The sequence below is a fragment of the Dicentrarchus labrax genome, unplaced genomic scaffold, assembly GCF_905237075.1.
Source record: "Dicentrarchus labrax unplaced genomic scaffold, dlabrax2021, whole genome shotgun sequence".
NCBI lineage: Eukaryota > Metazoa > Chordata > Actinopteri > Moronidae > Dicentrarchus > Dicentrarchus labrax.
Genome location: NW_026136702.1, coordinates 12,971,603 through 12,996,630, shown reverse-complemented (window position 1 = coordinate 12,996,630; position 25,028 = coordinate 12,971,603). Strand labels below are relative to the sequence as shown.

The window sequence follows — 25,028 nt, the reverse complement described above, 5'->3', positions numbered from 1 at the left end:
TCACTTTGATTTGTAAAGTCTACCGGCACAGCACAGTGCTATCACTAACATGTCATCTGGCTAATGAAGTGGTCAGCGGCGCCTCCCAGATTGTGCACAGAGATGGCTGTCAACTGTTTATAACAGACTACCCATGCACAGACATAGCTATCACAGCGGCGCTTCTCACGTTTGTAATAGTGTGATTAGTTTGCGAGATCATTTATATGTCAATTTCTTTTGGAATGATGTCTAAATGAAATGCTATTCCTCTCAAATGAAACTCCTGTCCTTTATTCGCCACACATCTTCATTCTGTTATATGTCACCCCTTCTTTCTTCTATTGTTCCATCTTCCTCTCTGTCACACTTCTCTTCTCTATTTCCATTTTTTCGCCAGGTTAATGTGACCAGGGAAGACGTGCCCAATGGAGAACCTGTCTACCTGCGCAGCCTCGGAAAAGGAGACTGGTTTGGAGAGAAAGCACTGCAAGGGTAAGATTGTTTCTAATAACACTGCCTTTTCCAATTTAAATCTTCAGTTCTCCCGCTGTTTCTGTCACCCACTTCCATCTAATTTTCACTCGCAACCTGTCTTTAATATGCTTCCTCTTACACTTAACATGCATCTATCCATTCTAATTTGCCATCACTCAGCCTCCAGCTCTTATCTGTCCCTATTTTTTCCCCTACCACTCACTCTTCTTGAGAGGCATGATAACTTGCTAAATGTTTGAAAATGCTGAAAGCCGGCTCATCACACAACTTTAGGCCTGATTTACTGTAGCTGTTACAGCCACATTGCTTGAGTGTGACACAAAAATTCTCTCTGGACCAAAGACGGTTTGTTAAGCTTGAGCTGATCACAATGAAAGAGTCTAAACTGGCATAGAAATCCAAATGTTTCTGCAAATGAAAATATGTTTTGAGCGGTAAATTTTAATAATGATCGGTTATGGGATCATAATTTCTAGCTGATACTATAAAAAAAACAGCATGAATATCTAAAGATGCAGCTATTTTACCTCCAACCCCCTTTGCAGAAAGTACAATTGAGAGCACATACAATGACTGTGTGACATGCTCTTCTTCCTCACGCTCTATTTTTGCCCAAATCAAAAGAGGAAAAAAAAGTGTTTATATTCAAGTGACAGTGGAGATCCCTCAGAACCACACCAAGTGACAACCCGTCTGCTATATTTTGCACACAGCTACTGTATGTCACACAGACAAGAAACTGCAGTGAAGAAGTCATTTATTGTGAGCAGACTTTGGTGTTTGATAGTCATATAGTATGCTCGAAGCTGAAGACTCATTTCATTTGGACAATATTATCTATATGCTTGGTTATTATTTATTTATTTTTAGAATTTTTTCTGTCTTGGTTGCCAGAGCATTGTGATATCAAGGACATCCTCATGCTGTCATTGACTGTAATAATGACTCTTCACTCTCTTCAAACATCTCTTATGAACAGTTGTGTTGAATATGTGAGCGTAGTTGCTGTTACTAACAGAGCAGCGTCTGCCGATAGAGAGAAACAGGTAGTAAGCAGATATCTATACATCTATACTGTGTAAGCCTGTGCCAGGAACATGCATTCTAGCTACCGTGGCAAGTTTGAAGTAACCAGGCTGTACGTATACACTGCAGGGATCAAATGATTCACAGGCACTGGTGACATTAGGTGCCTTCTAAGCACTCAAATACTTTCACTGAAAGGACACTTCAGTGTAATAAAAATTTGCTTTTATGCTTCAGGCATCAAAGTGATGTTTTTTATTTGTTCTGTCCTGTCACGATTGTGCGCCTCCATGCACAATGCATTATTAAAACAGAGGGAGGGTATGGAAAAAAGTCTTATGGCTGCAAGGGGTCAGGTAGAAACAGACAACACACTGTATGCATTCATGCTCATACATTTGCATGCATGCACATAGCCGACAGTGTCAACATTAAAGAAGTGGAGATGTCGCCATCTTGTGGCCGCAGAGTGTGGAAGCCACCTCAAATTAGCTTCCAGGCTCTTAACAATCACACCTCAAGAACTTATAGTAAACACATTAAAACACAAAGAGGCTTAAATTGAACCAAAGCAGTATCCTGTGAAGAATAAATGCTAGTTCATGTGTTGTCAAAACACACTGTAAATCACTGTTTTATCTTCAAAAGGATCACTCTAGATGTGTGTTCAGGAAACAGCTGGAATTGCACAGATGGCTGGGCTTTCCCCATATGTTAAAGCTAATGACTATAGGATTTAAATTATGACAGAGCATTAAAATGCATGTGGGACATGTGAGGCACGGGAAGCCTGATCTCCCGGCAGTGGGAGGAGTAGGTTGTTCCAAATAGAAATTTGATCCTTTTACACTAATGAGACGTAAAAATGTGCTCTTTGATGAATGAGAGCATGACACAAAGTACTAATTTATAATGGACTGAGGAATTCACATACATATTGTAGGAGCCCTTATATATATACATAATACTTCACATCCATATAGTTACATCAGTGCATTTGTAGTGTATCCAGAATACGATTTCAAGTAGTGTGCCGTTCAAAAGGGCTCTTCAAAGCACCATCAAGAGCATCTCATGCTTTGTTTAATCAAGAAAACTATATCTCCTTTCTATATCCCACTAAAACAAAGTGTTCTACCCACCTCAGCATCTGCTTGGGAACACCTTTTGTGTGTCTTGAGCGAGAGAAGCCTTTTCAACTGCGCCTTTGATGGTGGAGCATGTCTCGCAAATTTAAATGATTGTGAGGCTGGCCATCTTCGAACCAGGCTTTTGATCAGAGGGCTCTTCTGCAGGGCCATCTTTCTAATTAGAAGTTAACTGTGTGTGTCCTTGCTCATGAAACTCAATAGCCCCTACTCAAAGGCTACTCTGTCCATCTGAAGACATTGCCTTTGATCTGTGAGAACAACATATTTACAAATCAAAGTCTGTTCTTCTGCCAGCCATAATGGTTTCTCTCTGTGTGTGCGGTGTGTGTGTGTGTGTGTGTGTGTGTGTGTGTGTGTGTGTGAATTAAAGCAGCCGCGAAGAAATATCAGATTACATGTTCTCTACAGGGTTGTGTAGCCCTTAATGAATACTACAGTCGGCTACCGTATCTGTATCTCGACCCAATAGGTGGATGTTCCAGGAAAAGACGGATGTATCTAACGACATATTTCATTTCACAGCCTTCCTGTCATGGTGAAGTTGACGGATCTACACCTAAGCCTCAAGGTGTAGAAGTACACCTTAGTAGGTGTAAAGCAATGAGTTCCCTGACCTCCTCTCCTGAGTGTATTTTGTGTGTGTGTGTGTGTGTGTGTGTGTGTGTGTGTGTGTGTGTGTGTGTGTGTGTGTGTGTGTGTGTCTGTAGGGGTGTTCCAGTATAGGATGAGAGATGTGATGTCCCTGACAGAAATGTGGTTGGTGTCACTGTCAAACCACTTTTAGACCAACACAGCCTTGTGTTAAATCATGGTGAGAGGCTGTGTTAGTGCAGGCATGTTAACACAGGTACGGGTGAGAAGATGAAACAAACCAAGAAGTCCACTTTGAAGGCAGATAGCAGCGCTGCACAGTGGTTTTTAATCATTTGTGGCAGGTTTTTTTTTAATCTGACAAATCTGGCAAGTTAACAGCACAAGTTTATCCTGTTTCAACAGCTACGCTTGTGACATGAACAGCAGGCAATGTAGTAGGCAATGTCAGCCTGTTGGTGGCTTGATACAGCCTGAAATATCTTATATATCGGATGTATTGCCTTAGGATTTTGTACAGACACTGATTATTTCCAAGAGGATGTATTCTGGTGACTTAAAGGTCCAGTGTGTAACATTTAGGAGGATCTATTGGCAGAAATTAAATATCTGAAACATCTGAAAATAAGACTTGTTTTTTTTGTTACCTTAGAATGAGCCGTGTTTATCTACAGAGGGAGCAGGTCCACTTCAATAGAGGCCGCCATGTGGAACCGTCATGTTTCTACAGTAGACCAGAACAGACAAAGCCAACACTGGCTCTAGATAGGGTCACTGTAGTTTCTCCCTCATGCTTGGAATGGGAGGGTGAGGCAAGGGCACACTGCTAGATGCCAATAAATCCTACACACTGGTAAGTGGCCCTGTTATGTGAGCCCGTGACTTTTCATCTAATCTAGTGCCATCATGTGTCCAGTACTTTGGTTCATGACCAAACACTTGTTAAAGTACATTGTTTTGTCCCTATTATCAAGTGTTATCATGCTTACATAACATTCTAAACTAAGATGATGAACGTGTTTATACCTGCTAAACCTCAGCATGTTAATATTGTCATTGGGAACATGTTTTAATACTCATGTTAACATGTAGCTCAGGCTTTAGTATGGCCTAACAGAGTTTATAGCATAACTGTAGAGACAAGAGTCTTGTTACCTTATCTGTGCGCTTGCACATAATGAACTGTGCTGCTGCGAAGGTTGAGCCAGAATCAACCTTTTTGCCAAGTGAACCTGTTTTTTCCCCCTAACATTACTGCGGCGGTATCCATACTAAACCAACACAGTGGTCTCATTGAAATGAATGCTGCACCCCTCTCCCTTCACTCCAAGCCATACCCTCAGTCTTTTAATAGTTTATGCCCCATGAGTCAAAGCATTATCTTAAGCCACTTGCTGTTAACTACAAAATCTTTATTTACATTGCTGCTGTCTGTATCCTCTGTATATTTTGCGTTGCTCTAAAGCATTCAACAGGTTTTTAGACTGAATAATTTCTTATTTTATACAGCTGCTGCTCTCAATACATTCAGCATGAAAACCCAATGAAATACCAAAGATTTGAAGCTCTTTTGAGACTGCTTGAGAAATACTTCATCAAAGTGAATCCCACGTTGCCTTTTTTTATTTTGGAAACATGCACAATTGTCGTGTTGTAATGCAGTTATGAACAGGGACTGTTTAGAGTTTCCCACAGGCCAAACATTTATTTTAGGTGTTGGAACCCAAGGGGTATAGGGGTGGGGTTGGTGGGGGATCTGAAAACAACATTAAGCATTGAGAGTCAGCTGCAGCTAGAGCATGTACCATTCGGGCAGACTGATCTGTCAACTGCATGTCCAAATCCAAAGAGAGTGAGAAATAATAAATACAAACACTGCCATAAACGGTTTATTTTTGGGCAGGCCAATAAAATAAATTCTATACACAAGAAACACTGGTTCGCAGTTATTGTGTTGGTGTGTTTGAGGCAGGCCCAGACATCTCTTTTTCATGCTGTCCATGTTTGGCAATTCTAACAACATAGCTTATGAATAATGTTCAGCAGCTAACACTTAAGCCTTGGATGTTGAAGCTTGAAAAACAGAACAGGAATGCACCAATAGGGAAGTGTTTTTAGAGCAATTTCAGCCAGTGGCAGCCTGCAAGAATGGTAAAAATATATTCATAAATGTAAAAAATGTATGGTATGCCTTGGAATGTGGCCATACTCTGCAGTTATGTGGAAAATGCACGATTTGTAGTAAATGGGAAAAAGCTGCACAAACACTGCTGCAGTCATTTACTTTAATACCAACCTGTGAAGTTATCAACAGCCATCCAGGCCCACCTGAATACCTCCCAGTCACAGAATTGAAGCACAAATGATTGGCTGTGTATCCCACGACCACCTCTTGTTCTTGCCCCAGTCCTGACTAGCTACTGCCCCACTCTCAGCCTCCAAGCCTGAACGTTATTTTCTTAACCCCCTTCCCGGGACACCAGATCACCGTCCAATTACCAGGTTCATTTCAACTATCTACTGGAAATCAACACCACAGTCTCCCTCCTGTGTAAGTCCAAAGGACATTCCAGACACAGCATGCAGCTGCTTTTAGTACGTCTGTGCTTGAGCATGTGTGTGTGTGTGTGTGTGTGTGTGTGTGTGTGTGTGTGTGTGTGTGTGTGTGTGTCTGTCTGTCTGTTTTCCAATGCATTTCTTGTTGTGCCGCAATTAACAAGTGCAGAGCCATCTTGGGCTTAGTGGATGACTTAGGCTCAGCGGTGTGCAAATGAATCATTCTGACAGATATTATTTAGCGATTGTGTTTCACATAGAGCATTGCTAGTATCAATACAATGGCACACAAAGTTGTTTTCCTCAGCTACAGTCGAGCAGCAGGGGACAGGTGTAACAAGCGGTTCTCTAAAATGAAACCCTTGAGGTCCCTTGAGGATGATTTATGCTTACGTAACCACAATTTCAATATAGCCCAAAGTGTTGTGTTGTTTTGTTGTATCACCATAGTTAGTAAATCATACAAACACTGTACACTTTCTTTTATGAGACAAATTAACTCGTGTAACAGATTGCGGGTGTCACTGTTGTGGTAACTCATTATCACTGATGAGAAAACTGTGTGTGTGTGTGTGTGTGTGTGTGTGTGTGTGTGTGTGTCTGTTTGTTTGATGCGTTGACTTTTGTACCATCTAGAAAATCTTACACATAATCTGCAAAAATTTTATATTAAATGAGAATCTGAATCTGAATGAAAAGTGAAATTAAATTTAGTCAGAGTTACTGACTCATGACTATTCAGCATTTTGAATGAACATCTATTTGAGAAGCATTTTTGTCGTGTCCTTGGATACATACATATACATTATTTGAAATTAATTGAATAAGTCGTTCACGTTACTCGACACAGGCAGGTAAATTTGTAGAAGCAGAGAGTATAGCTTTTGAAAAGGGACAGCTGGCACATTGTTACTGGCAAACTCACAGCTGGCACATTACAAGCATTTGTCCCCCAACATCCCTTAACAGTGCAAGTTGACTCCCAATTCAGCTTCTGAATATTTGAATAATCATCAGATTAAAACTACGTTATGAGGGTCTCTTATGCTTTCCTTTATGAATTAAACTAATCCAAAACTATTCGCACCTCAATACTAATAATACAATACTAAACTAATTATCACATAATCAGAAGTAACAAACATGGTGTGGCTCTGCTTCTTCTTTCAAACTGGGACATTTGTTCTTCTTTCACCCATTAACCTGGTTATTAATACTGTAAGCGTGCTTGTTAATGATACTGAATGCTGTTGAGGCCAAACAGAAGAACAGGTGGAGCAGTGTTAGCCAGAGTATTGTGTTAAGAGCATGGATGCAGGTCATAGGAGCTTAGCAAAGGTGAATGAAATACTGTATGTGCTATGCTAGCTAGAGGGCCCCCAATAGTCATCTGTTAATATATCCCATGCCCGTGACAAACACTGCCTTCCTCTCCTCTGCTCTCTTCTCCTCTGTAGTCCTCACCTTTCAAAGTGTGTTGTTCCCCCACCAGCTGTGACCTTTATTCAAAGGGGTCAGCAGAAAGAGTGAAGCAGAGTGTGTGTGTGTGCGAGTCTGTGCGTGGGGAGGGAGGGTTGTGTGTTTGTGTGTGTGTGTGTGTGTGTTTGGAAGAGGGAAGGCAGAGGGAGTTGACATAGCATGAGGAGGAATTATCACCTCAGCTCATTGAAATAGGTTGCTGTATGTCTGAGTTCAGATCAGACACAGAGAGTGATTGTCAGTTACTGTTAGCACTTCGGTTGAATTGAATCAACTCTCTAGAACAGAACTGTAATATTAATAATGTGATATTTTAGTCTGCGTTATATCGTGGATAACACTGCACTTGGATAAGAGGTTTATACACAAGTACTACAGACGTTTCCTTTGTTGGAGGGCTGCCCCGGGCAGTGCGCTGGTTCAGAGTTAGAGCTTATCGCTGTGGGATTCTGTGTGCAGAAAATTCTTCACAGTGAAGGATGGATTCTTGGGACACAGACTCGGAGGATTCATGCGACTGGGGCGACTCCTCTGAAGAAGCGTCATCATCAGAGGAAGATGAGCTTGATGTCAAATATAATAAAGAGTAATGCCAATCATGCAGTACTGTGTGTTGCCTGTTGAGAGGGATGTTTTCATTGTGTACCAATGTCATTTATGGAGCGAATGGAGTTGAATAAGACATAATGTTTCCATCATCACAGCTCTGATATATTTTAAATTAATAATAATTTGATTTAATAATGGCCTCACAGTGTGTGATCATTGGATCAAATGTGGAAATTTTGTTACCGTGCCTGATTGTGTTGTATGATCTTTTTATCCAGGGAGGACATCAGGACGGCCAACGTCATTTCGGCAGAAGCAGTCACGTGTCTGGTCATCGACAGAGAGTGAGTATCAAAAAAGAAAAATCCATTAAAAATAAATGCATTTGGCCAGCAAATGAATGTCTGTCATGTGCAGCCATGCAAACTTAGCCCATAAATTCTGCTTTGCTCAATGTTCAAGCAATCAGAGGCTACACAAGTGCTACCTTTACTGAGACATCAACATGAACCCACTGCTACACTATAGTAGATAAATATAGCACACATTTAAGGGTCATTGCTTTTCAATCTAAAAAACATGAAGGCTCTCGTGGAAATTATAATGGTCCTAAAGTATACAATAAGATTATTTTTTAGGTGAGAAATAGATTTGCAGGATCATGCTTCACTTTACTTCACACGTTTGGGAGTCATAAAAGGCATTCACGTCATCACCTGTCTGACTCTGCCGATTGATCGAGCTTCTATCTTCAGGACTCACCTAACTCTCGTGTAAATCTTTTCAAGACGCAAACCACTGAATGAATGAAAGATTTGGACAGTTAGGTGACGTCAAGAGAGGATAGGCCTAAATAAATCCTTAATCCTAAATCAATTCCAATAAAGAATTTAGTTTTAGGCTCCATTTGTGCAATAATGACTAATGAATGCAATTGTTTTACTGATGTTTGCTAGAAGATTATCAAAGAGAAAATCCACATTGCCCTTTAAACTAATCTCAGCTCAAATATTTGCTGCGCTCCTTTGATTGCAGTTACACGGTTTGACATTATACTACAATGTTTATCATGTAGTAACAGCAAGATCAAACTTAAAAAAACAAAAAAAAACTCCATCTCCATCTTTAACATTAAGTCATGTGGTGAGAATAGAGACAGATGGATATGGGGTGTGGGGAGGATGGTAGATGGTATCAGCTTACCCAGGGCCTCCCTCTGGCCTCAGGGAACACGGCAGGCACAAATGGGCCATCCTCACAGCTAGCAGAGGGGATAGTGAGTGAGTCATCCAGCACAGGTGATTACCACCGCCTGTCATACAAGTAGCTAATGCTGTCACAGCCCACAGAACTAGAACCCACAGACCCCAACCAGAACAGTTTTAGTGCAGATGCCAGGTTAGTATTTAAACCTTTGTTATTCTCTCTGTGTTTATTCATTCCCTGTATGTCCACACATGTGTGATGCATTAAAACAAAACTGTAAAGCTTAAGAGGTAAGATAAGGATAACTGCAGGAGCTGTGTTGGATGAAAAGGGAGGAGATAGAGACAGTGGGAAAGAGACAGGGAATAAAAACAAGCGGCAGGGAGTCACCGATTCAGTGCAGACACTGTAAGCAGTGAAACATTTAAAGAAAAGCTCAGCACGGAAACAGTGCCAGCTCACAGGCATTATGGTCTCAACAGGAGAGAACACCAGATGTATTACATCGTCTGGCTGACAGCTTGATGAGCTTTGTATGAAAACTGTCTCAGTTGGTTGTTCTTCCAGGATGTCTTTTAGCATACGCAGCCAAACTTCAGAGAGAAATGAACCAAAGTGCAGTTATTATTTTTCATGTGCCAGGTCTCCCGTGAGTGCAACTCTGGAGGATTTTATATATTGTGTAGCTTATTATTCTCCAGTTAACATCTCATTGTAATCTTTCTCTAACTTTCTAATCCTATTTAGTCATAGTCATGACAATTAAAGGCCCAGTGTGTAACATTTAGGGCGATCTATTGGCAATGGAATATAATATTCATAAGTATAAGTTCATTAGTGTATAATTAGCTTGTGTTTTTGTTACCATTAGGTCCCCTTCTAGGGAGTCGGCCATATTGAACTGCCATGTTTCACAATAGCCTAGGGCCTTTTTGGTTTTTCACAAATTTCCTGGCCACCATAGTTTCTCTTACACACTTGGAAGGCGAGCAGCATTTAGTTGGTTGCAATCTGCAACTTCACTGCTAGATGCCTTTAAATCCTACACCCCGGTCCTTTAATTAAGTTCTGGTATATCTATTAAGAAAAGTATTATTGTACCGGTAATTATTATTGTGTTTTTTGATTATTGAGGCCTGAAAAGAACATTGTTGCATGATTTCTTTTAGTTGAATAACTTAACTCACTTAGTACAAAGTACTAAGAGAACAGAAAATATTGTCATGTGGATTTTATGTCTAATGATAACTTTTTTTACTCAGCACAGTATGTTTTCTAATTTATTATTCATTCATTAAAACATTTATGCACAGCCTCTACCTTTGTCTGTAAAATTCCCACTCAGCCCCCCGTCTGCTATCACACTATTTTACACCTCTTTGGGGTAGCTCTGTCTTCTCGTCTGTTCTCAGTGATTTTTTAGAGGCTTGTCTCTAAAAGCAGACTGATGAATATTTAATAGTAACTGGCAGTGTTTTTTATCGCTGTCTGGCCATATATTGCACAGGCTTCTTATACGGATCTTTTCCAGTGTACAGAACAAACCACTTAATTTCCTCTAACCATGAGCTATTCATTCATTATATACTGTAAGTGGAGAATATTATTTTGGGCTAGATAGACTGTAGATTCTTGAACAAAATCATGTAGAAAAGTTTGATCATGTGCTGTTTTAACTAATTCACTGTTTCTGTTTCAGTTCATTCAAGCACCTGATTGGAGGTTTGGAGGATGTGTCCAGTAAAGGCCATGAGGATGCAGATGCCAAAGCCAAGTAAGACAATTAGAATGTATTAATATGGGTGAATTAATTAAAATGTGAATACATTTTATTGCTTTGGGCTTAATTGATTTTTGTTTTGCTCATCTTCTGTTTTAATCAATTAGTTTTTGCAAATTAATTTTCAGTCACAATAACCTTTTAAAATGTTGTTGGCTGCAACATTTTTTAAAGAAACATGCTCTCGGCCAGCCGTTAATACATTGTGCCTTTAGGTCTGTTACATAACAAGACAATACCCGTGTGGCAGGCCAGAAAGCAAAGGATGTGACCTCCGCCTCTATTTCTGGAGGAATTAATATGTACTCTATTTATCGTTGCTATGGAAACAAGAGAATAGCACAATAGAAGGCACAGGGCACCTTGGCAATGAGGTGGGCATCTTGGGGTTCAGGCAGCTACGTATTGGCATAATCTGATACCTGGCTCGCTCGGTGCTATGTTGTGAATCAAGGTGAGGAGAAACAAGAACCCAGTAATGACAGATTACAGAGAGTGAGGGAGCAGGGACAGTTTATCACCAGTGAAAGGGAAAGAGAGATTTACATAGATGAACAGAGTGAGGAGAGACATGGAGAGAACAAGACGGCTGACACAGCGGACTAGACTTCTGTCCGATGCTTTGGATTTTGAGCTGAGTGTCAGTTATCTTTGGCAAACCAGTGGAATTTAGTCAGCAAAGAGCAGAACATAACACCAGTTAGTGTGTTGGACAGAGGCGCTGAGGAAAGAGAGAAGACGGGTATAATCAGGGTGCGCAGTGGCTTGCCTGGCCTTCAGCCCTGGCTAGTTGCCCCTTATGGCTCACTAACACTGGTGATTGCTCTGCCAGCAGATGTGTGTGATAGAACGAGACCTGCAGTGTGCCTTCTGTGCCCCATTATTCCCCTCCCTAGGTCTTCAGGGAAGCCAGTTTAAGATTAGTTTCATGCAAATAAGTAAGAAATTCTACTTTTCGATGGCCATCATTTGTAACCTTATTATCAACCCTATTCTCTACAGAACGTAACCTTAAAATAAAGCCACTCTCGCCTTCTGCTGCCTGAAATCTGTCACATCAAAGCCGTTTTCACCCTGATTATGGTAGCTTTCCCTGCTGCGTGTGTGTCATCTCACTGGCACTCCCCGCTCAGCAGAGCACATTTGTTTCTTGGTGAGGAAAGCCTGAGTCAGGATCCCACGGTGATGGAAACTATCTCTAATTGGTCACAGCGGATAAGCACCGTGCGGCGGTACTGTAACTATACAGCAAACTACAGCTGCTCTCTGTGAGGCTGACAGGTCTTTTCTTCAAAGACGAGCTAGCCCCCTGCTATGTGCTATATGTGCACATTGTTTTTGATCAAGCTGTTGCTTCTCTCTGCAGGAGGAGCTTCATGCTACACAAAGTAAAGCAAATACATTTGTATCTCTTTTGCATGCATAAAGGTGAGATGAGAATCTGTTACCATAAGTCAAAAAGATCTTAAACTATTCTATCTAAATTCCCTGGTGTACCTAAATACCATACAGTTGCAGAAGTCTTTAAAAAACGTATGTTTTTTGGTGCATCCTGGTGGCTTATAAGTTACTGGTGTCCCTGGTGGAGGACCTAATTCCTTAACTCTCTCCCCCCTCATTCTCTGTCATCTGTACTGTTGATAAAGGCATACAATGTCGTAAAAAATAACTTTTTCATTCAAATTCCCATTAAAATCAAATTTAAATCAAAATGAAACTTGAATCAAATCTTTCCACTTACTGCTAAACATCCTGCGAGATAACCCTTTATGAGTGAAGATTGATGAGAAAATATGACCCAGTATAACCCAGCGTGTTGCATGTCCGTTGAGCAGGTGTAGGAGTTCAGTAAGCAGGAATTACTCGTAAATAAAAGTGGCATTTAATGAGAGTCAGTTCTAAGGTCAGAGATGTTGTCCTCTCTCCTCTCCCTTGAGTCAGGCTAGACCAAGATGAACCGGAGCAAAGGAAAGGAGAATAATAGCACACACACACTCTCACATTTACACTCACACACACTTAGACACATGGGGATTGCATCATTTTTTATGATCTCATCCGTTCACTGATACAGATTATCACCCACTGGGGTGCTACTTGACCCGCGCAGGAACACTTTGTATTGCAGTGCTAGTATGGATTGGACAGTAATAAGTAACATGTCATTTCAACCTCATATAAGGGGCCTCAAAATACATGTGCTGCGTAACTAACCAGGGTTACATTACAGTGTTGGATCCAGCTGAGCTCTGTGTTAGTTTTTATTCAAGGTCATGGTTTAGAGACATCTATTTAAGGTGGATGTATGGTTTCAGTCCCACTGGGTCTGCTCGCCAGTATCATATTCCATCTAGTGCTTTAGATATGAAGTGTGCTGTTCTGCCTATCTGAAGAAAATTAATCTGTATGAGTATTTGTCTTTCTGCTTTAGTAAATATCTCCAGTGTTCCCAATATCTCCCAATTCCCAGAAAGTCTGTGTCCTTGGTTGAGACATAGAGCAACAGGAAGTTGTTTTCCTAAAATTAAACTATTGATTACCATTCATTGCAGTGAAATTCACCAGCTGGTTCCATGGTTGTCTTATTCTACTCACTTGAAGAGGATTTCATCTTTTTCACAGCATAGAATAAAAGGGTTGATTCTTACATTGCCTGCTTCATACAATAACTTCATTTTGTGCTTCAGCCTTGAAAGGCGAAGCTTTTTCATTGGCCCTAAGTATTCCGCGCCTTTCCCTAATACTTCTAATGGAGCAGCGCTGCCATCTTCTGGCCAAATTATACCATTACTTTTAAACCTTTTTAAAGACCTGCATAATTTAAAATGATCCCCTCTTTCCATGGAAGAATTTGCGAGACCTCCTTCATTAACAGGACCCGAACACGTCATGTCAACATCTCATAGACTTTGTGTGCTGTGTGTCCACATGTGGGTCACTACCATAAATAACCCTGTCCCACACACAGTAATTCATGTACTCTCGGTTACTAGTCTCTGACCTCTTGTTAAGCAGAGAGCATTTTGGGATTTGAAGTGTTTTCTGGGCCAGCTTCCAGATGATGGGAGGAGAGAAAAAGATGAAAGGATCACCCGTGAATCTTCCACGCTAGTAGTAGTGCCTATAAACACACACAAATAAACAGTGACTGTCCTGGCAACCTGATGTGTTTCTGAGAAACACCGTGCTCAATAACTTGCCAACACGTGCCTACTGTGTCCACTGGTATGCAGCTTAGGGAAAAGGTTTTACTGTTCCAGCTTGCAGTGTAACTGATGTGTGTCTGGTGGATGTGATGGAGCAAAATTCTCTTTCCACGTCTCAAATGGCCACATAAGCCTAAATGGCAAAAGTATGAGTCTCATTTATTGTTTTATTTATCAAATTCACACCCGGGAACAGTATAAAATGAGTCACTGTTTAACCTTTAGGTAAATTAACTTAATCCCTGCTGCTTCACGAAGAAAGACTGCTGACTTATCTAAACATGTCTTCTTCGTAGGAGTATTTTTTGATACATGTCTACAAAATGCTATTTTTGGCATCCAGCTGTACTGTTTTTGTGCAAGAAAAGGCTTGACGTGGAGGCGAGGGTCTGTTCTGAGTGACCCAGATAGGGCTGCCCAGGCACAGATCTGTCCTAAGCCCACTGATCCAGAGACTGAGCTGATGAAACTCTGTCTGGATCAAACAATAACCAAAGAAGACACGAGGCATCTGGGGATAAGGGGTGGACACGTGGAAACAATCTCCGCCACCAGCATGTGCAGGTCTGCAATGGCATGTTGGGGTGTTCGATGGCAGAGCCAAGGCATGTCTTCAGAGCCAGCTGAGTAGTGAGTGGCTTGTGTGACGGACGTCCCGTCTTTGTTCTTTCCTATCAAGAATGGGGACAAGCTGGGAATAAATAGTTTGTGTTCAAAGAGAAGTCAGAGTGCTTTACCAGAGGACTAAACTCAAACACATCCTGTTCACAAGTTCAAATTAATATACTCCACATCCTCAATAACATCCTTGATAGATTACTAGGAGTTAAATCCTCTAAGATTTGCAAACAAATGAGCTGAAAGAGAGACGGATATTTTGTCTCAGGTTGTTGAAAGTGGATTATCTCTTTCATTCTTCATCTCGTCTCTAATCCTGTTCCCATTCTGTCTTTTTTCCCCTTTTTCCGGCACCACAGGTATGAAGCAGAGAATGCGTTCTTCTTCAATCTCAACCTAGCTGACTTCAACATCATTGACACGCTGGGGGTTGGTGGCTTTGGTCGCGTCGAGCTGGTAGGGGGCATTGCACTGTGACAGAAACATGAATGATCTGTTTTTACATCTTTGCAATTGTCTAACAGGCTGTGCGGGTTAATGCGCAGGATGACCTCATGTGTCTGAATTTCTTTCTTCCCTTCCCCACTGCAGGTTCAGCTCAAGAGTGACGAGAACAAAACCTTTGCCATGAAGATCCTGAAGAAGCGGCACATTGTCGACACAAGACAGCAAGAGCACATTCGCTCAGAGAAACTCATCATGCAGGAGGCCCACTCTGACTTCATTGTTAGGTACACCCCCTAAACAGCTTCACTGAAACACAATATAAATCTACTGCATATGCCACACGTATTACAAGGATCCGTACTTTATTACCTTAGAGCCAGAGGGTCATGATTACAACGGTTTTCTTCACGGAGCTCGCAGTTTCTTTGTAATGTCGATAAAGGTTTCCTCTCACATGCAAGTCAAGTGTATTGGAAACAGTGAGTGAATGAATGTGTGTCTACCTGTGATGTTCCTGAGATACCCTGGTGAACTATACATTTTTTTTTTCCTGCTTTCTTATCTATGTATGCTGGGAAATGTTCCATCTTCTTTGGACCCTGATAGATAATAACACGTTTTTATTCTTATTCTACACTATACAGTATATACAATGTCTATATAAAGGTCTACACACCCTCTCAAATGTTGCAGTTGTTGTTGCCTTAAGCCGCAAATAAACTTTTTTCTCAATCATTTGGATATCGTAAGTAGTATCAGCAAAAATCTAAACAAAACAATTGCTTTATTTCCGACCAGTATTTAAAAAAGAATGAACTAAAATTGCTTCTTACACAGCTGTGGTTTTTATTTGTGTTAATGAAATAATTACATCCCACAACAGGCATAAAGATATGATTTATAATAGTATGTTTCAAAATTTGTATTAATTATACTTCTCCAACCAGGCATTCATCAAATATTTAGTTTGCGATAACATCCATTTTGTGTTTTCAGACTCTACAGAACATTCAAGGACAGCAAGTACCTCTACATGCTGATGGAAGCTTGTTTAGGCGGAGAGCTGTGGACCATTCTTAGAGACCGGTAAGCTCTATTTCACCAGGTCAGATAAAGCTGAATTGCATTAGCTGTGTCACATTTCTGTTAATGCTGCAAAGAGGAAGTACCTCAACATGTCGAGAGTTGCAGTTATAATAATAATCCTGAAACCTCAAGTATTTGAGTCATGTTCTTTTGCAAGATTTCCAATTATTACCCCTTCACAGTTTTCAATTTACCATTACAGTAATGTCTGTGGTTCACATGAGCTTAACACATTTAGCGCTGACATAAATTACACATTTATATCTCAAACAATGTTAGCTTTCTACCATATACAATATATATACACTATATATATATATACGCTATATATATATATATATATATATATATATATATATATATATATATATATATATATATAGCATGTGTGCTTTAAATATGCTAAATCATATGGTGATTTGAAGAGCCTCTTTGGTTGGTCTAACAAACTATGTTTTTGCTGGACGACTGCAGTTAGATATCACACAGTTCATAGTTCAGCTCTATTGTTATGCTGTGTTTGCAGGGGTTCATTTGAAGACTCAACCACCAGGTTTTACACGGCTTGCGTGGTGGAGGCCTTTGCCTACCTGCATTCCAAAGGAATCATCTACAGAGACCTCAAACCAGAGAACCTTATATTGGACCACAGGGGCTATGCCAAACTGGTAAGGCATCAATAGGGGATTACCACCTCTGAATCACATTTTCTGTGTCTTTTGTGGAAGTCAGAAATGCTGCATAAAAAAGATCAGCAGAAATCAAATAAAGCTCATCCTTCTTTGATGCTACAATGAAGGATCAAAAGAAATTTAAACACTTGCATCATGTTGGCTGTTCATAAAAGTATAATTATAGTATGAAGAAAAGTATAATTGAGGTTATGTTGGGTTCTGTGTTTTTTGGGGCGCCGCCATTCTCTTCTCTCCTCATGGAGAAACCAGTTTGTAGCTTTTGGCAGAGCAGCAACCAGCTGCTCAACTCTTTCTATCCATCATGCCAAAGCATCAAGTGAAAAACTGTAATACTGAAATAATTACACACTTCCCAGCTTCACGATTATTATACATAAGAATGAATATGATCTGATACAAATATGGACCAAATTATATATACAATGAATTCAAATTCTTCTTCAACTTTGTCTGACTGACAGAACCAAATATTCTCTTTTCCTCAGGTCGACTTTGGCTTTGCCAAAAAGATCGGGTTTGGGAAGAAGACGTGGACCTTCTGTGGGACGCCGGAGTATGTAGCACCAGAGATCATTCTGAACAAGGGCCATGACATCTCAGCTGACTACTGGTCTCTAGGAATCCTCATGTTTGAGCTCTTAACTGGCAGGTACTGGCCTGGGCATGTCCATAAAACTAGTATCTGTAGTGTTCCCTGTGATTGCAAACATGGTATCATACGCAACAACAACTGCTTTAAAAAAAAGTGACCAATTTAAAAGTTGACAGTGAAATATCACTTGGTTAAATTCCATACAAACGCATTTGTCACACAAGACTGATCTTTGCCTTTGTTATGCAGCCCTCCATTCTCTGGACCTGATCCTATGAAAACCTACAACATCATCCTGAGAGGCATCGACATGATCGAATTTCCAAAGAAAATCACCAAAAATGCTGCCAACCTAATCAAAAAGCTATGCAGGTAAGTGTTGGCACTTAAGCTCTTTAAACTCATTGAAGTCTGTATGCTGATTCATCATATGTTTTTTTGGTCTACTGCAGGGATAATCCTTCTGAACGACTGGGAAACTTGAAAAATGGTGTCAAAGATATCCAAAAGCACAAGTAAGCACGTCTATAAACGAATACAATCCTCTCATTTATTCATCTGTCTTCACAGTATAATTGTGCAATAAAACTTAATTATAAAATGACCAAGTGATGCTGTTTTTCCTTTAGATGGTTTGAGGGCTTTAACTGGGAGGGCTTGAAGAAGGGGACATTGACGCCTCCTATTATTCCCAATGTAAGTGCACACTGCTGATTGTCTTTTTCGTTAGCATTTTTTTTCTCTTTCATACTCGAAATCCATTCTCTGTATGATTGTTTACTCTTTCTATTAATGATTCTTCTGTTTTTCCACCAGGTCACATCAGCAGTTGACACAAGTAACTTCGACAGCTTCCCAGAGGACAACGAGGACCCGCCCCCCGATGATAACTCCGGCTGGGACGTTGATTTTTGAAGTCCGCTCCCCTTAAAAACCAAACGGAACTCTTCTTTTGTTGGCTTGGAGGCCTTCATGAGGACACAGCTGTGTTGTAAAAAAAAAACTGCTTTTAAGAGTGCATATGGAAAAGAAGATAAACAGATGGATGGCAAACCCTCTGGGTCACCGATATGCCTTTATTTCACTGTGGCTCTGGATCAAGCATTTATAATGGGACTGCTGTAGCACTTCTTCAGTGTTGTCTTACACTCGGCTCTAAAGGAAAAGGCAAAGAAAGTGCAGGGATACACACATATACACACAAAATACAACAGAGGCTGATAATGGAGCCAGGTTTTCCCATGTAACAGGGAAAGATGTTTAGTGGGTGGATGAATGTTCGACAGTCTGTCTACGTTTTGGTTCTAGGATAAATAAGTGTGAAAATGTGATGATGGACTGCTCAAAAAGAGGGCAGGCTGATGATTGATTTATTTTCTGTTTTTTTCTCCGCAATATTTGGTGAAATATTTGGTGGAGGGTATAAGATGTTACTGCAGATGCTCCCTGGGTTTTGAGACGCAGCCACTTGCTGCAATCTCCGATACTTTCCAGAGATCCACACACTACAGTTTGCAAGTTAAACTGGTATCAAGTGCTCAAGACTAACCTGAATGTCACTGATTTACTTCTTTAACATCCATAGGGCATACAGCATGCACGGTACATAGTATTTGAATTTACAAGATACATTCTCACACATGAACACAACCAGGCTAAAATCAAATACTTAGTACACTTTATGTAAGATTAACCTACCTTGAAAAGCACAAACACTGTGCATTCAGTGGAAAGAGACGTGACTCTTTAAGTGCCCTGCTTAAAATTTAATGAATCACACACCGACACACATGAAATGTCAGCTAGTATTTCCATGAAGCAATGTGTCATTATGCACTTAAGACCATTAACTGAGAAAATCAGCAGTTATAGCTAATTTTAAGCTTCTGTAGATGAAGTCACTCGTTTTTTTGTTCTTTAAAATGCTTTTAATCACGCATATGAATGCTTCTCGACCTACGTACTTCTTAATTTTGTTTTTAAATCACCCAAATGCCTCGTCCTCTGTTTGCTCCTGTATAGTTCTGACATAACTGTGAACATGGTTTCAATGTCTTTGGTGCTGTTATTGATAAATTATAATAAGTGGTGGTGAGATGACAGTACTGGTTATTGTTTTTGTATAGTGATTTTTTTTTGTGCTTGATTACTTTGTAAAGTACTTGACTTCCTTCTTTAGAAAATTGGAGACTTGTGTCAACTTGTAAACTTGAGTGACGATTTGTTTGATATCACTTGACACCCCGTTACATTGTGCTAAGTGGTATTCTCAAGGTTTAAACAATGTTAAGTTAATCCATATGAATTAACCATCCACTTCTCTGGAGGCAAGATTTACCACATTCACATCATCTAGACTACCTTGACTTAATATCATTTTATGGAACTTTTAATATGTCTCCTGGAGACAGACGAAAGGAAAAAAAAGGAGATTACATTTTATGAAACTCACAACTTAGCACCATGGTCTGTCACCCAGCTCCTCACTTCTCATGTCCAAAAGTCAGAGCATAAAATCAGAAGAAATGTAAGTGCCTTAAATCAATGGCATACAAAATTAACATCACAAGTCCTTTTCGATGCTGCATGAACACATATACACCTCAAAAACGTATGTGTCCTCTGAGATGGCTGCTTCTCATCTTTTGTTATATCTAATAAATACATTAATCACCGTGGAAAGAAAATGTCTAGTCATTTGATGGCTGACAAAACTGTATATGAATAAATTTCCTGTTTACCCCTTTGATTTATCTCACAAGAACATTTACTGACAGTAAAACTATACAAATCTCCCACATCTCATATGTCTGCAATGACATGCTTTTCTCTAAATATCTAATATGGGCTCATTAAGTCAACCACAACTGGCCTGATACAACGTGAACAATAAATCATAGCTCAGAGGGACCATCCATCACCTGAAACCTGAGCATTTAGAGATGGCAAGAATGATTTGCAGTTTTTGAACATTTCACAAATACGGAAACAATATTCTTGTTTGCGACTGTTGACAATCTTTGATGGTCTGATAGCATTGATCATAACGCATCATCATCCAAATTATCATTTTATTGTTTGGTCTGAATAAAGCTGAACAGCTCAACTCATATTTCATACCAGGAAGCCAAACAGACTGACACACTGACATTTATATCATATAAATCATTGAATAATGTTGATGGAGGGATAAAAATGAGAAGAAATCTTACTTCTGTAGGCATACCATAAGTATTTTACTGTATTAAGGGCAGGTTATGCTTATCACAAAGCCTTATGTATGCCATCACTTTACAAACCACTGGTTTTGAGTCTTATATTGACCGCCTTCTGCAATGTTACCTGATATTTGCCTTGTGTTATGCTGTTTATTCTGCTGTAAATTGATTTTGCAGAGTGCCACGTGTAAGATTTTTAAAATTATAGAGTAAAAACAATACTTTTGAGTGGTGTTTGTCTCTTATTTATAATTTATTTTTAACAGCATGCAATGATTAAGAGCTGTGGTAGGCTGTGGGGATTTTACAGTTCACCGCTGTGGCCACAGGAGGGAGCTGCAGGTAAGACAGAATCTATCTCAAGCCAACTGCCTCAGCCTGATGTGAACTGGTTAAGGTTGCCTGAGATCTAATAATCAGTCCTGGAGTTAATGTCATCCACTTAGTGGTAAGTGCAGATGATTCAGCTTCTCTGGTCTCAGTGTTATTCGCACAACAGATCTGTTTGGGGGGGACAGGGAAATGGCTTCAGCCATAACAACAGGGTGACACTTTTGCGAGATCAAAGGGGATCAAAGTGCATCAAAGGAGCTCACCTTACCAGCACTGACATTTAGTAAAGTGGAGATAAAAGCTCCACTTCAAAAGATATATAGCAATTCAAACGCACAAAGTGCTACAGTGTGTTTGTCAGGTGTCCATGGCGCATCTCTCTCTCTCTCTCTCTCTCTCTCTCTCTCTCTCTCTCTTTCGCGCACGCATCACACACACACACACACACACACACACACACATAGACGCATGACCAGCAGATGACGTCCAAGTGCCAAGATATCTTCTGGGCACGTTTCCATCACGCACTTCAGCACCTGTGAGTTTTTCTGGGCATATGGGAAACTGACAAAATCCAGTTTCACTTGTCTCTCACTTTCAGGAGGCAATTAATTGATAGAACATGTCACTGCTTTGATTCAAGATATTTACTCACTTTTAAAAACTTAAGTCTTAAAAAAAAGGAAAATACTCAATCTGAATATTTCAGGGTATTTATTTTTGCCTTAGGGTGGATATTTATTGCAGTGGGGGGAGCCCAACGGGTCAGAGACCAGAGACAGATCAGAGTTGCCTTTAATCTCAAAGTGCCAGTCAGCCCTGAAAGGCCTCGCCGCGGAAGTCCATTAATTCGGTAAACTTTTCACACCCCTTAATGGTCTGCATATCCTACACATTGATGTCCGCCACTGGTGTAATGAAGCACACTTTGGAGCATAATTGCCCCCTTTGCAATCAGAAGGATCAAATGAAGTAGTTAATCGACGCAAGTAACTTCAATCACCGTCTTCACACAGCCAAAGGGCAGTTAGGCTACTTGAATGTCAAAGAAACTGGAATAACCAAACAGCTTTTTTTTTTTTTTTTTTTTTTTTTTTACAAAGAAGCCTAACTGAGTTTATGAAGAGAGAAACACAAAATCCCACATTGTGAGGAATGTTCTGTAGCAAATACATTTACTAGTTTAGATTAATTACACCTATAACAGTGTGGAAGTCATTAAAATATTAAAAATATTAAAAGTGCATCGACACATTTCGACAAACCAAGTAATTGTTATCATTTGAATAAGTGATGAGTTAAACAAGAAGCAAATGACTTTTAAACAAGTCATTTTGTCTTATAAAGAGTGTGAAACGATCATCAAAAACACCCCATGGGTTCTGCCAAAGTGATGAAACTATCACATTTGTTTTCCACAAATGTTCTGAAGTCGGTGGACCTTGACAAAATTCTAAGAAGTTCTAAGAAAAAAAACAAATGTATAAGAGAAACATATAAAATCCCTCCTTTCTTGTTATTTCAAATGTAGTTTTATACCAAGTGGGCTCAGTGAGTCCTCAATGTGGATCTACTTTATTTGCGTCAGTGAGTGATGGGCATTCAGACAGACTTTGCAGGTCATTATCATTACACAAACATTGTGAAACGCAGTCCTGTGCAGGGAGAATAGATGGCCATTTCCGTACAGTGGGGCTCTCTTTGAAATTCCACCCCTCCGCCTTTGTTGTGCACAGCGAGGGGCGGGAAGACAAACAGGTCCACATGTATAAAGAGATCATCCCAGGATCTGTGAGTCAGGAGGCTTCGAAAGCATCGTGCCGATACTCTGGAAACTTTGGGATTCAGGATTCAAGGCCGCTTTGGACTTCAGTCGTTTTTGTTTTTTTTCTCTCAGCCAAAGAGAAGGGAATTTTTTTCCGCTTGTTTGCAACACAGCAGAGTTTGAGAGGAGAGTCATGCAGATTCCGTCAGCGCGCCGCTTCTTGGCTGTGTATCTCACGCTGTTTGGATACCTTGGGGACGTTTACGCGGGGACAGTCCTGATGAACTCCAACGCCATCAAAAACTTACCCGGTGCTTCGGGTAGCAAAGGCGCCGACACTGTCAGTCCGAGTCCGCGCACTTCTCCCTCCGGTAGCGTGGGACACAAATTACCCGTTGACACCTTGCAGGTAATCCTCGTGCGTAAAAGTCCATTCTGTGCGTCACGATGAGTTTCCTTCATGCAAGTTTCATACGTAATATCTCAATACTTCAATGACACGCTGCTTTTGTTTGTTTTATTTTTTATCAAACTGTAGCAGTCAGGTGTCTGCACGGATGATGAAGACTGTGGAGGGGATGAATTCTGCAACGACGCCCGAGGCGCCTGTCTGCCCTGCCGTAAGAGCCGGAAGCGTTGCGCACGGGACTCAATGTGTTGCGCAGGAAACCGATGCAGCAACGGTGAGCAGAAGCTTCCAATCTGAAATAAAAGTCGATGATGATATTCTGATTGCTGCGGATCGTTTTCTTGGACTCATAGGGACCTCTCTGAATATCCATTAATTACAATTTGCGCATGTGGTGGGGGGTGATATCCATGGTAGTTGTAAAAAAACAGACCATTAATGCATTTCTTTCCTTTTTTATCTTTCTAGGTGTTTGCCAGGCAAATGACATAGATGGTACAGATGCATCCATCACCACTGGCTTGCAAAAAAACAACAACACCATGGAGCATCATGCCAAGAAGGCGCCCACTGGCAACGCTCATCAGCCTAATTCTGTGAAAGGTGAGCGCCCTGTTCAGAATCATCAGTCTTTATTCGGTTTGAGTAACAACACAGTAAGTTTTCAGTGAGGTGTGCTTCATGTAACATGGTTTCATCTTTCTTCCCTCTATCTCCAGGCCAGGAGGGGGATAATTGCCTGAGGTCTGCAGACTGCTCTGAGGGTCTGTGCTGTGCCAGACACTTCTGGTCTCGCATCTGTAAGCCTGTGCTGACGGAGGGCCAGGTGTGTACACGCCACCGCAGGAAAGGCACCCACGGCTTGGAGCTGTTTCAGCGCTGTGACTGCGGCGACGGCATGGCCTGCCGACCAGAGAAAGGAGAGCGAGACCACAGTGTCAGCAGGACTGCAGCCCGGAACCTACACACCTGTCAGAGACGCTGACACAAACGTGTGGACACACACAGAAAGACAGAAATATACGCACACACATACACACACACAACACACAACACACACCCAGCAAACCAACAAAATCAGTCACAGACACTGACAAACACTTTTTCAGCCTTGCATACACTTGAGATGCTGACACACAGAGACACCCAACACCTAAGACATTCTTTCCTGCCAAAGTTGCTGACACAAACAGCACCCGGAAGGATAGACATGATTTCTGGAAAAGTGATACACCCAGAGGGATGCAACAGTGCAAAACGGACTGATCCAATTCCCCATCAACAGATGAGGAGTCGGAAGTTAGGAAGTGACATTTCAGGAGTCTTGGGAAGATCGATTCATGTCATCGGTAATGGCAGAGCTGTTTTGTTTCTCTTTTTATGGAACTTCAAGCCTCGGTTATTGCAGTAAATTACTGTATTGTAAATATTATCCTGGAGGTGGCACTTAATTGAGCTATTGAATTCTGTCAACACCAGTATTATAACGACATGGTGCTGCATGCATTGTAAATGTGTTATATATATATTGTTTTATAAGAAAATGTTATATATAGAAAATCTGAATATATTTGTTTTATTAAACATCATGTCATAACCTCACTCCTTCTTTCTGCCCTTTATTCTTGGTGGTAGTGTTTTCGGATCTACTGTGTCTTTTAGGCAAATTGTTTCAGTGCACTTTCACTCAGGATGTATGGAATATAAACTCTCCAGCATCAATTAGAGTCTAAACCATTTAGTCCAAATATTCACTTAACGGTTGGTATGGATGGGAAACATTTCTGGCTAAATAACAACCATCCCCTACTGGAAAGCAAGAGTTATTTGAACAATCACTTGTG

At 40.6% G+C, this 25,028-nt stretch overlaps 2 protein-coding genes across 4 annotated transcripts in view; both read left to right on the top strand.

Moving 5' to 3' along the window:
• LOC127350057 (cGMP-dependent protein kinase 1) overlaps positions 1-20,905 on the top strand; it is a 77,737-nt gene extending 56,832 nt beyond the window's left edge. For 2 of the 3 annotated variants that reach the window (XM_051376294.1, XM_051376284.1), the window contains exons 7-18: positions 380-474; positions 8,108-8,173; positions 10,735-10,809; positions 14,999-15,095; positions 15,231-15,370; positions 16,083-16,172; positions 16,699-16,840; positions 17,353-17,516; positions 17,709-17,831; positions 17,912-17,974; positions 18,089-18,155; positions 18,276-20,905. In XM_051376294.1, the coding sequence (XP_051232254.1) occupies positions 380-474; positions 8,108-8,173; positions 10,735-10,809; positions 14,999-15,095; positions 15,231-15,370; positions 16,083-16,172; positions 16,699-16,840; positions 17,353-17,516; positions 17,709-17,831; positions 17,912-17,974; positions 18,089-18,155; positions 18,276-18,374 (1,221 nt within the window). In that variant the 3' untranslated portion in view covers positions 18,375-20,905. Of the gene's footprint in view, positions 1-379; positions 475-5,947; positions 7,867-8,107; positions 8,174-10,734; positions 10,810-14,998; positions 15,096-15,230; positions 15,371-16,082; positions 16,173-16,698; positions 16,841-17,352; positions 17,517-17,708; positions 17,832-17,911; positions 17,975-18,088; positions 18,156-18,275 lie in introns of those variants that run through there. The other variant, XM_051376302.1, reaches the window with a different exon arrangement.
• A 1,705-nt stretch (positions 20,906-22,610) lies between these two features.
• On the top strand, positions 22,611-24,786 carry LOC127350132 (dickkopf-related protein 1). Its single transcript, XM_051376426.1, has 4 exons — positions 22,611-23,184; positions 23,314-23,458; positions 23,653-23,787; positions 23,904-24,786. Exons 1-4 carry the CDS (start codon positions 22,969-22,971, stop codon positions 24,167-24,169), a joined length of 762 nt encoding a protein of 253 aa, XP_051232386.1. The 5' UTR covers positions 22,611-22,968; the 3' UTR covers positions 24,170-24,786.
• Positions 24,787-25,028: the final 242 nt, after the last annotated feature.